At 38.6% G+C, this 16,652-nt stretch overlaps 2 protein-coding genes across 12 annotated transcripts in view; one reads left to right on the forward strand and one right to left on the reverse strand.

Moving 5' to 3' along the window:
* Positions 1 to 4,521, forward strand: part of acss3 (acyl-CoA synthetase short chain family member 3) — a 40,937-nt gene extending 36,416 nt beyond the window's left edge. The window contains exon 17 of the mRNA XM_079454294.1: positions 4,403 to 4,521. Coding sequence (XP_079310420.1) covers positions 4,403 to 4,432 — 30 coding nt within the window. The 3' untranslated portion in view covers positions 4,433 to 4,521. The remainder of the gene's footprint in view (positions 1 to 4,402) is intronic.
* The window catches only part of ppfia2 (PTPRF interacting protein alpha 2), a gene marked incomplete at its 5' end in the record, with an annotated part of 106,714 nt that overhangs the window by 11,309 nt on the left and 78,753 nt on the right, over positions 1 to 16,652 (reverse strand). For 5 of the 11 annotated variants that reach the window (XM_079454292.1, XM_079454291.1, XM_079454289.1 and 2 more), the window contains 15 exons: positions 3,203 to 3,293; positions 3,509 to 3,681; positions 3,796 to 3,923; positions 4,382 to 4,411; positions 4,943 to 5,183; positions 8,467 to 8,684; positions 8,971 to 9,109; positions 9,445 to 9,536; positions 9,651 to 9,713; positions 9,790 to 9,921; positions 10,146 to 10,229; positions 11,076 to 11,210; positions 12,755 to 12,901; positions 13,474 to 13,695; positions 14,868 to 14,975. In XM_079454292.1, coding sequence (XP_079310418.1) covers positions 3,203 to 3,293; positions 3,509 to 3,681; positions 3,796 to 3,923; positions 4,382 to 4,411; positions 4,943 to 5,183; positions 8,467 to 8,684; positions 8,971 to 9,109; positions 9,445 to 9,536; positions 9,651 to 9,713; positions 9,790 to 9,921; positions 10,146 to 10,229; positions 11,076 to 11,210; positions 12,755 to 12,901; positions 13,474 to 13,695; positions 14,868 to 14,975 — 2,003 coding nt within the window. Of the gene's footprint in view, positions 1 to 3,202; positions 3,297 to 3,508; positions 3,682 to 3,795; positions 3,924 to 4,381; positions 4,412 to 4,942; positions 5,184 to 8,466; positions 8,685 to 8,970; positions 9,110 to 9,444; positions 9,537 to 9,650; positions 9,714 to 9,789; positions 9,922 to 10,145; positions 10,230 to 10,625; positions 10,674 to 11,075; positions 11,211 to 12,754; positions 12,902 to 13,461; positions 13,696 to 14,867; positions 14,976 to 16,652 lie in introns of all 11 variants that reach the window. The other 6 variants (XM_079454290.1, XM_079454288.1, XM_079454285.1 and 3 more) reach the window with 3 other exon arrangements.

A 16,652-nucleotide genomic window follows, 5' to 3' on the forward strand; every position in this document is an offset into this window, starting at 1 on the left:
GAAGGGGGTTGCTTTGTAAACTTAATAAAGGGTTGTTTTATTACGTGGGTTAAATGTGGATAGATGTTGTTTACGAGCGGGTAAGTTTATTATTATTACTGTATTGTTACTCAAATTGTGTGTTTATGGGTGACCCAAACTATTGGTATTGTCAAGGGCCGCGATTATTGATATTTTGTTAATTGTATACATATCGGTATATTGTAAAAAACTCAGTACTGGTTAAAATGTTGCCATACGCAAAATAAACCATTGCGTATTATGAATAAATCACAGAATAAAAAAATGCGAAAGCTCAAATTTGACAAAAATGTCAAACCGTATAGATGCAAGGACACACACTACATAATAAAAGTTTTCTAGATACGCGCTTGGTAGCAAGTAGAGATGTCGGAATATGCTGGTATATAAGTAACCTTGATAATTGAAATTGTGTTAATACTATACGAATTATTAACATCGTAAACTATTCCAGGTCAGTACATGTTTAATACTCTGTGCCACAATATTCACAAAAAAGTATTTTTAACATTATCTATTGACCAGAAAAACTGAAAACAAAATTAAAAAGAAAAATTAAGGTCACACTTTAGTATAGGGGGCCATTCTCGCTATTAACAAACCATCAACTATGACTTTTTCCTCAATAAATCCTTAATTTGTTGCTAATTAATGGCTAAATTAGTGGTTAGGTTTAGGTATCGGGTAGGATTAGGGATTTAGAGTCTGGTCATGCAGAATATGTGCTTTATCAATTCTAATAAACAGTTGATATGCCAATAGTAGGCATTCAAATAACAACTAGTTAATAGTGAGAATGGCGCCCTATACTGAAGTGTTACCAAAAATAATTTGAACGATAGCTATTTATTTAATTTATTTTGTACCTAAAATAAAATATATATTAATTATAAATATTAATAATTATTGTTGAAACTAGCAATTTGGTATTAGGATCTATTGGCTCCTGTATGACATATCGCTTTATTGCTCCCTGAACTCTCTGTAAGTTGCTCTCGATAAAAGCGTCTGCTAAATGACTAAATGTAAATTATTAATATTAATAATTGATTATTATGCATTTTTCAATAGACATCATAATATCATTATTGTGAATTATATTGACCACGATAGTCAAAGACTGAAAATCTTACTTCGCTGACTATTCTTACTTTTATTAAGAAATGTACTCATTTGGTTGGGCTTCCTATTAAATAATACATAAACGTTGTGGGAGGTGGGTCGGACCAGATGGCAACACCAGCGTCGGCACCACATCAGTGCAAAAACCTCCAGTGAAAGATAATTTCTGTCTGCTAGAATGGCAGTAAAGCCTAAATGGTGGTGGTGGTGATGTTGTTATATCTCTCCTTATGTTTACATGTCCCATTAGATATGTTCAGGTTGACTGTAATGCATATGAGGGACATCCTCTGAACATACCGTAGATGAGTAGGGAGAGAAACAGTTATGATAGAAAACGAAACACAAGAGATATAGAGCAGGGAAGAAAATGAGCTGACAGTCCATAACCAGAGACGAGACCTGGTTATTGAAAACGGCATACGATGCACGCACAAACGTGCACACACACACGTGTACACGGGAGAAAGGCCTCGGTATGGCAGATCGAGGACAGGTTGTTAGAAAGGCACACGTTCTCTCTCCAGGCAGAGATGCATCCTATATAGAACTGCAGAGGGGGAGAAGTACATTTAAACTGAAATGAAAAAAAAGACAGCAGACGTGGGGGTCTGTAGATGTACGAAAAAGAAATACGTCTGACGCCCCCTGGAGATAGATCACAGACACTTGAGGAACATGACGACAGACATGGACAGAGCGTTGACAGTGAAAAATGCAGCAAGTCTCGGCAACAAAAACCAAACTTACCCGCTGATACAGTCAGATGAGGAGAACGAGAGAAAGACAAAAGAAAAGAGAAAGCGATGGAAGACAAAATTAAATGTCTGTAGTTGAGCATACTGTATGCAGACTTTAGAAAACATCTCGGCTCAGTTACGTGCACTGCTGTCGAGGAATTATTGTTGTGTTTTTTGGATGTAGACTTATTGGTAACTATTGAACAGATCTTGTTTTTTGAAAGTTTTTATCATACAGCATGCAGAAAGAGTGACTATGTGATGGAAGCGACGGGGAGTTGTTCGCCTCGTGTGACGCCACAATGGATGATACCGAAACAAGTCAAATGACATAAAAACGGTCACATTCAACCATTAGCACTGAGGCAAAGAAATGGGATTTCAGCAAGCACTTCATCGACATGCTTTCAAAGGCACCAACACATCCAAGTATGCAACAAACTCCCAATCCTGTTACAAAAGGCACAGCACATTCTTAAGTTAATACACAGTAAACAAACGACAATCGCACAAGCTTAGAAAAAAGTCACACTGTTTGAACAACGCACTACGTGCTATGAAAAATAGGTTGTTTTTCTACTGCTAAGATATACGTAAAATATATTTATAAAATATATCTAGGTGAAGAATGCAGTTTCTTACGAATTGCAAAATTTTTTATTTTTCACAAAGAGGTTTCCCAAACGTTACCCAGTTTACCATTGGTCAGCCCAATTTAACAATCCCAAAATCTTGACATTGGTTACCATGTATGAAAAAAACAGGACATAAATATGTCCTTCGACATATTTCCAGCTGTTTCGGCACATTAAGCAAATATTTTAGGTTTCAATAATGAAAAAAATACACTCTTCACCTTTAAAAGATATATTGCACCAGGAGTACCTAAACGTATTCTTATCTTAAGGCCCAAAACACACTCTAAGCCAGTACAATAATAATACACTGCGATATAAAAGCACAACTGTTTCAAAAAGACTTACCAAGTAGGTTACTTAGGTGGGCTCTAAACATTTATACAGACAGTTGCGCCTATCCGAATAGTAACATTTCTGGTTTAATGAAACAGGTGTTTTTTTATGTTTATAATGCGAGGTAGTGTATTGGCCTAGAGTTCACATCTGCGCTCTTGTGCCTGCATAGAGTGTGTTTCTGACCTAAGGCGGTACAGACATATGTGAGACATAACAATATCAAAACGTGTACATGTGTTACTATTAGCTGAAGAAGGCTGTCGTGTCTAACCGGTCATGTCAGTTGTGCAGAACATCGAACTAAAATTTGCAAACGGATGGTTTTACATGGAAAAAAGTACTCACTTCTTTTTAAGACGGCGGTCTTTCTCCGCCTGTGTTCCTAGCTTTCCCACTGCGATATCCTGACCTGTAAGCTCAGGATCGGACATGTTCCCTACTGATGGAAAAATGTATTTTTAATTCATCTCTATTTTTATTCAGTGTCATGCTGTTGGTTAGAGCAGAACATTATTTGACCTCGTCCATTCCTCTGTAAAAACAAACATCCTATATTCAGTAGTGGACTTACGATAGAAGTCTTCGGGACAAGGCACAGGGTTTTCTAAAAAAGGATTTTAAATGTGTAGTTCTTAAGTTTTGGCATTATACCTTGTCCTGGCCCCATAAATTCTTTTCCCAGCTGTACCAGTCTGGCTTTCTCTTTCTTGCCGAACAGTCGACCGATGGAGGACTTGATTCCTTTCTTCTTTGGCTGCTTGTGAAGGGAGTCTTGACTGCTGGCTACACTGGTCAGACCCTCTGACTCTAAAGCAGTTGTCAGGCTGGGGACAAGCAAAGATACATAAACGAGAGCAGAAGTGCCAGCAGAAAGCGGCTGGGTTGTGCTCGAACAGCACGTTTCCGATTGCTGCTGGGGAAGCGCGTTTGGCTCTCACCGTGCGTCGTTGTGAGAGGAAGCAGGTAGCGTGTGTGTCATGCGGACTTGGCGAGGTGTGGCTGGTGGAGAGGTCTCGCATTTGATGGTGGCCTTGTCCTCGTGACCGTCCTCGTCCACTGCTGCGATCTGCGAGGGGAGAGAAAACAACACTGTCCTTTAGGGATGAGGGACATTCGGAATTCAACAGAGATATGACTCAATTGTAACTTCTTTTATCAGAATCGTGATTGGATTTACGTAACAAATGAAATGCGGACCTAGGGCTTTGCATGTGGATGTAAGCTGGTAAAATGAATGGAATTTAAATATTTTCATGTTTTAAATTATGACACTTTCACATTTCACAACCTTATTTGACAAAATACTGCACTAATCACTTTTAACAGTATTAGGAAAATACATTGACATATTGATATTTCAATCGAAATATTGATATTTTAATGCAGTTTTAATTTCTTTGAATTGGCATTCAGTAAATTCAGCCTATTTACTTATTGGAGCGTGACAAAAACAAAAGTTCGAGATCAAGTTCTTAGGCCATAAAAACAATCACAGCAAAACCAATGATAGCAGATGTTAAGTACCTTCCTCCTGTGTTTCCGTAGGTCACTGGGCTGTGGAATGGAAAACAGTGAACGTTAGTATTCTGGCACCTGTTATTGGACTTATTGGTGATGAGACAATGAAATCAACTTTAAATAAAATAAAAATATAAATGCGTCACATGATGGTGTTGATGGGTTAACTGGCTTTGAGGCTTCACAACAGCCATTACACTTTTCAATGGAGAAATCATTAGACAGGTATAGGGGTTGTATATAATCCAACTTTGGATATATGACATCTTTACTCTTTATTTAAAAATGTTTTAAAGGATGCATAAAAACATTTGTATGCATGCTGCATCGATGCGTTTGGAGTTTTAACTTAAGTTCAGCTTTCGGAAGAATTGGATGAAGCTTTACAAAAAATGACACAAAACAAGTCCAAAGTTTATACATTTTTTCCAACAAATACCTTAAAAGTTTAGCATGTTGTCTATTTGTATCACCCGCCTCATTTTTGGTCATTACATGATTTAATAATGGATGGTTTGATCAAACCTAAGTGGGTATTAAAAACAAACATTGTACAAATATTTATACCAGTGTCATGACGCCCATTCGCTCCATGTCGCGGGCGGGGCTTCGAGGCGTGAGTTTAGGGGTGGAGTGACCGCTGGGAGGGGAGGAGGAGGCGAGAGATGAGGCGGTGGCTGAGGCAGTGATGGAGGCTCCAGGATAGTGCATCCTCGCCAAATTCAGCCCCTCCAGGCTGACGCTGGCCACGCGGTTCTCGATTTCCTCTGCTCTCAGTTCTGTCGACTCTTTCTCCTCCTGGATCAGCCTGGAGATTAGAGGCAGTTTAGCCCACACTAGGATCATTACAGATTTATTGACAATAAGCTCACGGTATTCTGGGCTTTAGCAATACATAGCCTGCCGTGTTAAAACGCTTAAGCTAAAATAACAAACATCTAATTATGACTTGCTTTAATGGATCTTGTCAAATAGAGTGCACGCGATAAAGATGCAAAAGAAGTCACAAGGTCATCGTATTGAACTTTACATTATCACAAGTTTAATGTGAATTAAAAGCTTGAGTTTGCAACGACGTCATTATTTTCAGGTCTCATTCGGTACGCTGTGATTTTAAATTGCTGTACGGATGCCAGTCTCCACCAGCTGTGTATCTAAAGAGAAAAATGGCACAGCCCTGATGACTTGTTTATTGAGTTACGAGGGGGAAAATCGCCGACAGGAAATGCAATCTGTGGAGACCAAAGCTCTCAGGTGGCTCTGAGAATCTACATAAAGCCTTTGTGACATTGTGTTATGGCTTTGGGCATGTTTTAAAGATAACCTTGCTGTAGAGCTTCTACATTAAAGAGAGATTAAAGGAGCAACAATATTGGTTAGATCTTTCGTTACATATTGCTCTCTCCGGAGAACTATTATAAAAGTAGCCTATAGAAGTTTCCTTTTCAAAATGTTGAGCATGTTATATACTTGAAATCCAACAAAACACTCGGCTTTATAAAGAATGGTCAAATCCTTAATTGTTGCGAAACTGTATTGCATGTCATAAAATAAAGAGCCAGTGTGTAAAATTAAGGAGGATCTATTGACAGAAATGCAATATAATATACATATCTATGTCTCCAGAGATGTATAAAGACCTTTCATAATAAAGCGTTATGTTTTTATGACCTTAGAATGAGCTAATTTTGTCTACAGTCGCCATGAATTCCCCATGTTGTTTCTACAGTAGCCCTAAACGGACAAACTGCTCTACAGAGCGTGTTTTGTAAATGTTATCTTCTTTGGCAAAGAAACGAAAATGTGACCACATCCTTGTCCTTGTATCAGCCACCGTAGTGCTTCGATAGGGAGGGGTAAGCCATTGGCCATTTCTCATCATCACCCCTAGATGCCGCTTAATTTCAGTGACTGGTCCTTTAATATTGTGTGGCACAAGTGTAAACCAATCAAAACATTTGGAAACATCACCATTTCCAAGTTGAACACTCCTTAACTTTGGTAGACACGCTTACTTTGTGTCACCAATGGTCACAGTAGTTTCATGCCGCCGGATATGAAAGAGATCGTGTTGCTCAGCTGCTGCCAGCTTAATAAACAGAAGTGGGTCAAAGTATTTAAACTAAAATAGCTTTTAAGTTTTACTGACTGAATACTGATGCAATGGGTAGCAAATAACAAGGATCAAATCAAAGTTTACATATCACTTGAGAACAAAAAGTAGATATGCTCCAAGTGTAACTATATAGTTTATGCGACAGATGCGACACAACAAAAGACAATAGAAACGCATTAGAATCCATAATAATTTCTAATTTTTTCAACACTAGTGACAAACCAATTAAGAACAAACGGCTTGTTGTCGCGTCATGGCCGTTGCAGTGGATGTTAGTCAAGGGCCTGGATTACTGAAAGTGCTGTAAAGCAACCACCAATCAAGCAGCAAACAGTTAAAAATGAACAACCTGCCAGGTATTTCATGTTTTTTACAGTTAGTTCCCAAACACCATCAAAATCTAACTATAACGATAAGGGAGAAAAACATAGTGTGCCTTTTATATTTTAATGTATTTTAAAAGTATAAAATGTATCAAATAAAAGTAAAATTGTATAATGCTGTGTATATGGTTTGTCCTACTCTCTTTAAAATTTTACATACATTTATTCTGAATTGAGAAAATTTCTAACTTCCAAGTTTTTGTTATGACTCGAGTCAGATTTATACACAAACCTATGAATTAATTTATGAGGTAACCGAACATGCTGTTGTTCAGTTACCATCCTAAAGGAGTAGTTCACTTCAAAATAAGCCCCCATTGACTTCCCATAGTAGGAATATAAAATACTACGGAAAGTGAAAGGGGTCTTATTTTGAAGTGAACTACTCCTTTAATTTAGGCAGCTGGTTCATATCCCAGTCTAAATACAGTCTCCAAAATGTGAGATGAGATGAACAAAATGATAAATAAAAGATTGTGCTCAGGGACCATTCGACAAAAAGTACTGCATAGAATTACCACCCCATTACTCTTAGACCAACTGCTTGTTTTTTATAACAATTGTTCAACTGAACTCCTGCCTCGAGTTCTCGAGTGTTAAATGAGCCTCCACCATATGCACAGCATGAACGGCCTACGGGGGAAACCCTGAACTCTGGCTGATATTAAAATCTGCATATACTGAGCACAATACTTTCTGAGCTTTTTGAGGAATCAAAAGCACTACTTACTCTATCCTAGAACTGCAAATGTTACGTTTGTGAAAGAGCTTCTTCTTTTAGAGAAGAACAGGTTCTGTCTCTTTAAAAAGTGCAAAAGTTTAAATTAAGGTGGCACTTAAATGAGCTAAGGGATCGTTCAGGGATTAGCTGTTACTTTTTGACTGCGGAAAGTACCTCAGCGGTTACAGTCAAAATCATCTCGGAAATCTGTGTTCCTGAAGTCACATTGGATGAAAAGTGTCTACTAAAAAGTGTCTGGCAAATAAACACAAACACCTTATAATAGACAGCAGAATCGGCTAATGTGAGTCAATCAAGTGCCTGGAAAACGAAAATAAAAAACAGGAAAAACCAACCAGATTAAAATGATCTATGACTCTGGAATGTTAATATTTTAAAATAAATGTAAACATTAAGATTAAAATAAAACGTTTAAAAACTGTAAAATTCTATTGTGTTGGAACCTTCTTTACCTAATTTGAAAAAATAAACAACTGTCCAACATAATCCTCAAGGTTCGGTTTTAGGCCCTTTGTTTTTGTGGGTGCAAGCTTCTTTTAGGTGGTATTGCAATGAAAGATGAAACAACATTGTATTTTTATGCAGGATAACACACAATATTACTTGTCCACTATACCAGATAAAACGTATTAAATTTCCTGCAATAGGGATTGAATTACAAGCATTAAAGAGAAGGAATTCCTTCTGGTAAACTCTGATAAAACATCATTCTTAATCATCGGGCATTACAAAATGTACTGATATGAAAGCCCCATCTCTGAACCTTAGACCACAGAGCAGATATACAATACAGCGGGCTTTAAGCTGCGCTCGATCCACAAGATGCTGCGGTCACAGTAAATGGACTCACCGGATCTCTTTATTGATGGCATCTAACTGTTCCTGCAGCATCATTGCAAGAGTCTGAGCATCGGAATGACCGCCAGGAGACAGCAGATCCATTGAGCTGAAGAGGGTCTCCCGGTCATCGTCATCGATATCTGACATCTCTGTGTCACTCTCGAATGGGTGGCTGCCCAGAATGCCAAGTTGCTGAGAGCGCCATTCATGCTCTCCCAGGGACTTAGCCTGGTGGAAGACGAATATAGATGGAAATGGGAAATAATGATTGCGGTTCCATTTATCAGTTTTAGTTTCTGACAGATTTCGATAACCGTGAGTACAAAGAAGAATTGGTCTCGACTTCAATAGGACACTACTAATTTTGTCAAGATACTGTTTTTATTATGACAAAAATCTTTGTATTGAGAAACTATAAATGAAAATCATTCATTCTTGTAATAATGTGGAATGGTTTTGACTCAGACAACAACTTTAAGGTAATTCGGTGCCCGGTTGAGTAAAGAGCTCCTACCTTCTGTTCCTCCCTATGCAGTCCCATGCGTCCTCTCCGGGGCCTCCTTGTTACCTTGGTGGAGCGATAGTGGTCTGACTGCGTCTCGGCCAGAGAGCCCAGAGAAAAACGAAGGTCTCCAGATGCGTCCAGATGAGACCTAGATTCAAGATCACAATAAATCATTTTTCGTATTGAAATAAATATATTAATAATCGTAATATGACTCGACGGTGATATTTTCATTAAGCTTGCTGCAATGCATTCTGGAATTGCCTCTCCTAAAAACGAACCAAGTGATGTTGCATTAGAATTCGGCTTAAACAAAGTATCTTAAAAGGCTCGATATTGTTTTAATCATTTAAAACAGCCTTCGTGTCAACGACATGCGTATGACCCCTAAAATGCTGTCTAGATAGGCAGCGTGAAAGATTTTGGAAAACAGCAATTTGTAAACAGATCTTTCTCGCAAAGCTCAAGGATTCTGTCTCTCACCGTGATAGTGTTGGCTCTGTAAGGGATCCAGCCCTCAACCGGTACTGATCCAATTCAGATCTCAGTTTCTCCATCTCCTCTGAGAGATGAGACTAGAACCACAAAGCACATTAAAGTTTCATTTTACTCAGCGCGGATGCCAAAGCATCGCATTAAAATCCGTTCTGCTGAGCTATTGCCTTCGAAAAGCAAACCACTGCAATTACCTTCTCTTGAATGGAGTCTTCTAACTGTTTCCTATAACTCTCAGAGTCTTGTATCAAAACATTCTGAAAGAGGACAAATAAAATGTCAGGGGTCAACGTGACTGGAAACCGTTGAAGAACCGGTTGGATGTCTGTGTACCTTGTCCTCGAGTGCGGCCATTCTTTCTTTCAGATGGAGCTGCAATCGCTCATTTGACTCGGTTAGAAGTCTGTCCACCGTGTCTGACAAACGCTTGTTGTGCTCTTCGTTCATCTTTTCTCTCTGTCGGGCCTAAAACAAACATCAAGAACAATTTTTATGAACACATCGAATCTCCTTTACACGCACGAGTGTGTTTTCATGAATTCTGAGAACCAATATTTATGCAGTCTGATTGTATCAGATAAAAATGATATTTTTAATGCCCAGATAGCACAGGTACGTCTGAACGATGTCTTGAAGAGATCTGGAAAACATCCGCGTTGTAATATGTAATGATATGAAATGATATTGACCCTCAGAAGCTCTTGATTCTTCTCTTCCAGCTGTCCCTCTAAATGTCTCATACGCTCCTCGATACTGCCGTGCCTCTCTTCCGCCTGAACAACACACACAAACACACAGACACATTTTATTTGATCATACAAGAAAAGGAAAAAACACAAATAAGCCCAAACTAGCGGAAAAAGATGCCCAACCACGACTGTGAATTTGGCCTGTACCTAAAACTGGATATATGTGATTGTAAGTATCACAAACACCACAGATATGGTTGAGCACACAAGTAAAGAGAAACAGTGTGTATATCCTTAAGCTTTTGTTGTCTCCTGGGCTAAAGAAAAGAACTAAGTACGTCAGCAGTTTATTAAAGCGAAGAAAATCCCAGCTGAGCATAAACATGCACCTGAAATAAAGAAGCAGAAATAGCCAGAAAGATTCTAAGACATGTAACGGAAAGAGTTTTGTGAATGAGACAGATTTGTTTTCATCCCCACCTTCCTTAGACTGGAGTTCGTGTCCTGGAGTTTAGCTTCCATATCGGACTACCAATCCACACGATACAGAGAAATGCAGCACATTAATAATGAATATCGAATAAATCATTTCATATCAGGTCATTTTTCCAGAGCGGTTGAGAGTTATCAGGTGGTTATCTTGTACCTCTTTCCTAAAAAGACACGTCAGAGCGCAAACCGCTTTGTCGTATACTGTTTGTGGTTAAATGTGACCTTTAGCAGCTAGCCAATTATATTCACGTAAATAATATAGAAAATGCAATATCGGACCAAAGATGATTCCCCCTAAACATGAAACCATCCCGATACTTTCGCCATACGTACTAAGATGTGATATAAATATAGTGTGGGAGTAGTACGCAAACTGGATAAAACCCAAGTGTGTCAGCAATGCCTGTTTAGAGAGAACCGGATCGGTATCTACAGCACCTTGGTGAGAGCTGCTATCCTCTGCGCGAGCTCGGCCTCAACTTCAGGCAGTGTTTCAGCTTTCCTCATGGTCTGCTGGAGCTTCTGTTCCGCCAGCTCCAGCCGCTCCTGTAACTGCCTGTTCTTCTCTTCCATCTGCGGGAGGACACAAAAGGTGTCTGATCAGAGCAAGTTTTATCCTCACACGGCAGATATCATGGGATGGTCCAGCTTCTGAGGCAACCGTTTTGGGCATGGTTTAACTTTGAGTTATGCGTTTCAGCACTGAAAACTCTCAGGAGAGGTTTCACAGAAATGTAGATTAACGGAAACGAATAATTACGTTTTCATTTACTTCTGCGCGATAGTTGCCGTCAAAACTAAAATGACAAGGAAGAAACATAAAAGTATTGTTAATGACAGTTTTAGTTAAACCAAATACATCTAATGTCAAAGGTCTCGATCTTAAACGATCTCATATCTGATTTGAGAGCTAAAATGGAGGAGATTATTCATGAATAAGGGATTAATTGTGAGTCTGTTCTATACATGAAGATATCACATAGCTTCAGAAGATTTAAACATAGCAAACGTGAGATTGGATACAGCACATTTATATAAACGATACAAATAATATTGCTTTTTGTCATTTTGGAGTCCCGCTTACCGTTTGACAAGAATGGCTTGGGTATTCTCTAGAAAATAATTGTAGTTTTTGTTGTATATTTGATTGTATATTAATTGTATTAAATTAAAAATACTCGACAGTTATTGATTCTTTGTGGAGGTCTACTGGCAGTTAATTTTGGGCCACAAAATGTTGTTTATGTTTTTCCCGCTGAAACCATCTATAAGAAATGTAGTAGCCCAACATAATAATTATCTCCATCTATTAAAAAATGTCCCTGTGACATGTTCAGAATGTTTTTAATCAAATCCGTTTCTCAGAATCCCCAAAATCTGGAAAATTATTTCATCACAGGAGATGAGATTCTTGTTCAGTCTGACCGTGATATTCAAAGAACGTTCAATAATTTCATCAATAAACATGTTTACCAGCAAAAAATACTTATGTGACCCTGGACAGCAAAACCAGTCAGTCGAGATTGAGATGTATACATCACCTGAAAGCTGAATAACTAAGCTTTCTATTGATGTATTGTTTTTTATGAAAATAAAGTTTTTATATATTAAGGGTAGGTAGGGAAATTTACAAAATATCTTAATGGAACATGATCTTTACTTAATGTCCAGAAAAATCTGTAATTTTGACCCATACAATGAATTTATGGCTTGACCTAAAACATTCCTGTGCTACTTAAGGTTTTGGTTACAGGATTTGAGAACCATGGCCATTCTGGATTGAATAATATTGACTTGTCATTCTTCAGTCAGCACGGGTTAGATACAAGGTTCGGCAAAGTTCATTTTCAATCTGTTTCCCGCACAAACTGTATGTCTTTAGAAATGTTCAAATAGAAAAGTCAAAAGGACTTGTCTTATAATATATTTAGGTTGTGATAGTCGTGGTGATCGTGAACAGTAAGTGTACAACAAGAGCTGCAAAAAAAAGCTACAGTTGTCTTATGTTATGTGTAAAAAGGTCAACTATTTCTCAAATTTGACAAAGTACTAAAAGGAAATGGAAAAGGAAATCATAATACAAGCGATTTTGTGCATTCGCAGTGGCCAAACATCACCTGTCTGAGGAACGCCTCCTTATTGGCCAGTTCGTTTTCCAGCTTGTCGGTGATGTCATGCAGTGACGTGGATTCTCTCTGGGCACTGAGATAGCGCTTCTCAAGTGTCACGATCCGTTCTTCCATGTCTTCCTTTTGACACATAGCCTGTATACACAAACACGCGGGTTAGGGGAACTCGGAAACACAAAGCCTGCAGGTGTAATAGCTGCCGTCAATCAAAACTCCTGCCCTTTATTACAGTACACACAGGCATGTGAAGCAAACACACACAGATGGAAGAGACTCAGACAAACACACTTGCTGCTCTGGGCTGTCACGACTGCACTCTATCAATAGCAGCATCTTCAATCCAACAGACATTTCCTAGAGTCAGTCCGGCTGTCGCTAGTTATTAATTTGACATCAAGAAGTGTCGTGGCCGAAACCTTTCTGCCTCGCTACTGTTCAGTCAATGCCTTTATAAAAGCTTAGGCATTTTTTAAAACTCAACTCTTATGGAAACTATTTTCAGAAATGACGTTGTTGTCTGTAAACGTACTCCAAATTTCTTCACATTACATTATTAATATTTTCCAAAAATATTTCGTCAAACAGGTTTCGAATGCATCTTAATGTCTTTCCACATCTCGTTTTTCAAGATTGTAGACGAAGCCAGAATCTCAGTCAAAGCAGTGGCTTCACATATTGACTGTGCGTGACACCCATCCATACCGCACCTCTTTAATATCTCTCTGGAACCTGTTGTTCATGTCTTCGCTCTTGATGAGGTCTTTACGGGCCGTCTCCAGCTCCTGCTCCACCTCCGACACGCGGGAGGAGAGCGAGGACATGCGCTCCTTCATCTGCGCCAGCTCGTAGTTCTGTTTCTCCAGCAGCTCCTGCAGCTCCACAACCTGACTGGCCTCGTCCCCGGACTCCATCGACCCGTTAGACAACCTCTGCGGTAACACACACACACACACAACACTGCAGTTCTAGTCAATGCTGCGAGGCTGATCGATAAAATATTTTATTGTATATATTCCTAGACATTTAAATGTATATTCAACGTGTACACATTCAATAAGTAAGACTAAATGTAAGTATATTTATGTCAATTCTGGATAAATACAGATTTATTCCAATTGCATTTGAAGCCATCAACAATAAATCAGTTAACTTCTAAATGTATTTATTGTCACTTTCATTGTGCTCCGGCATGCACATGTCTGTTAACTCTAGCTGCATTTTTTTCAGCAGATCTTTCCACTGCAGAACCAAAAATAAAGATTTGTGTCACATTCTCACACTAAGGCCTGACACGCCTTATGCCGTGCTAAAATTAGACTTTATTTCCGTTTAATTCACGGCGCAGACGGGGTGATAAAATCATTTGCAGTGCACACACAGTGTATTCCTTCCGAGCTGTGAAGCCGTGAGCGATCTAAATGTCTTCATCAGAAGAGATTTGCTGATCTTAAATAGACAAGAATAGGAACACGAAGAACAGCAATAAAAATGTGTTCTAGAGAGGCTGCGAGGGCTGATAATGACTCACTCCCACTGGTTTCTGTCTATCTGTTTCTTTTGCTTTTGTATTTGTGTTTGCAAATCATTTTGATGAGTGGTTATATGACAGATTTTAGCTCACAATTCGCATGAACACCTGTGCTCTAGGGAGTCAACCAGACCCACAAATAAGTATTATAAGGCAGGGTGTGAATAGTGTTACTAATGTCACAACATTTACTATCTATTACGAGAGATTAAGTTCGCAAGTTGTAATATTTTGTCAGATTTCCAGCATCTTTCTGTCACAGAACCACATTTTTTCTCTCTAACCGCTTTGAGGAAAGTATTGGGACAACCTTTCAATGGCATAATAAATGTGATGTAGTAATGCAACTTGACAGGTCGAGTGTTTGTATCGACTGTAGAGGGATTCATTTCTTTCCATTCTAGACTAAAACTGCTTGCTAAAAAAGCTAAACCAGCTACAGAATGTTTGATAGTCTTGTTTAGGCTGGTATGACTTGGTCCTTCGGATGCCCACAACTCCACTTAAAGCATCTCATACTGGTTAAAGTTGACTTAAGGCGTATTATTGAAATATGACTGCTTATAAACCCACCTTGCCGTGGACTTTCTGGGCATCTGTACCCTCCAGCAAGTCCTCAGCCCCCTCTCCTGATGCCACCTTCCTCTGAATGTGTGCATTCTGTTCCCTTAAGGCTACAATCTGTACAAGAGAGAAAGAGAGTGACTGACAAATAAGAACTGATAACCTTTATGTCCGCATACATGGCAAAAATAGAACTACAGTAGATCGTCCGTTCTTCAATACCTTCAAGTCTATGGGATTCGTTTGCCTTTTTTATCGTCCACCATGTGATACACTTTTATCAAGTGACATGACTTGAATTATCAATATTGTGGGCGGCAAATATAACTACTAGTGCGAGGCAATCCTATCTACATGAATAGAAGACAGATTACAATAATATCAACCAGCCATCCCTGTACAGCAGACAAATGGTAGATATTATCATCTCACCATTCATGATTATTTGAATGTAACATCAAATAAGTGAGGGATCATCCACGGCTAGCCGTGCATTAAAAGTAATGCCAAGAACCTTTAATGCACGGCTAGCTGGTTTAGGCTACAGATTTTAATTAAAAACATATGGTAGCAAAGGACAACAAAAAAAAAGCCTCAACTTGAATAACATCACAGCTCGGTGTTTACAAGAAATGATGTAATATAATGTATCTTTGACCTTATACATTTATATTTATTCTTAATAAATTTAGTTATGTTATTTGACCTTTTATTTATGTTTTTTTAAACCATATCATAGTTTTTGCTTATATACACAGCCACAGACAAAATACAAAATTAAGAGACCATTTCAAAATTGTTTTTAGTTTTTCTGAATTTACTATTTATGGATATGGACTATTACCTACTAGGTAAATAGTTCTCCCAAATGTCAAATACAAATGTTTTTATATGCATTTATTTGCAGGAAATTAAACTATGAATATTCTCTTTTTCGTTTTAAAGTGATTTAACAAGAAGTAAATGTAGGTTTTGAAATGTGTATACAGTAATGCAAAATTTTAAAACAGGTTTACACTTACAGCCTTAACCAAAAGTATTAGCGTAAATGGTAAAGTGGTTACAAAGGTACTAATTATTATGATACACATAAACCATGAACTGTACAACGTACAAGATGATTATGTCAAAGAAAACCATAGTAAAACCATGGTACAATGTCCGAAACAACTTGATCCATGGTTAGTGTGCACCATGATGAAATGCATCTCTTAACCAATATAACACTGTAAAACTGCAGCGCATACACATTTAGCAGCAGAAGTTGCTGATGTTCACTGGCATATGTTCCCAGTATTCTTCTAGGAATGGCTAAAGCAGGTTATCTGACTGATGACCGCTGTCACGTCAACACACATTCTGCTCTCTCCAGGCTAAAGGGCATCGGGAGGTAATCCCGCACGCTCATGCTGAGATTCCCCGTCCACTGTGAGATTGAAAAAAGCAGAGTGCACACACACACAGAAATAATAGATCCGGTTCTTTTACTTGGCTCAACGCTGCTCACAACGCATTCCTTTAATAAGGCGGCAATTAGGGGGTCTCGTGCTTTTGAGGATGAGGAAAAAGGATTTAGTCCTGAAGATCAAACCTTCGGACTTCACAAAGAGCCGAAATATTGAGTCAACATGCAAATGAAGATAAATGAGAAGTGGAAACCCAATGAAAGTGAGCATGTCTGCTTTGATGTCGTTCATTTAGTCTCATCAAAGCGAGCGCGTCTGCACCCGAAACGCTTTGTGTCAAACAGAAAACAACTACTTCACAAAGACCGTATCATCTATGTGCCACACC

This window comes from Barbatula barbatula (assembly GCF_947034865.1).
Source record: "Barbatula barbatula genome assembly, chromosome: 4".
Lineage (NCBI taxonomy): Eukaryota > Metazoa > Chordata > Actinopteri > Cypriniformes > Nemacheilidae > Barbatula > Barbatula barbatula.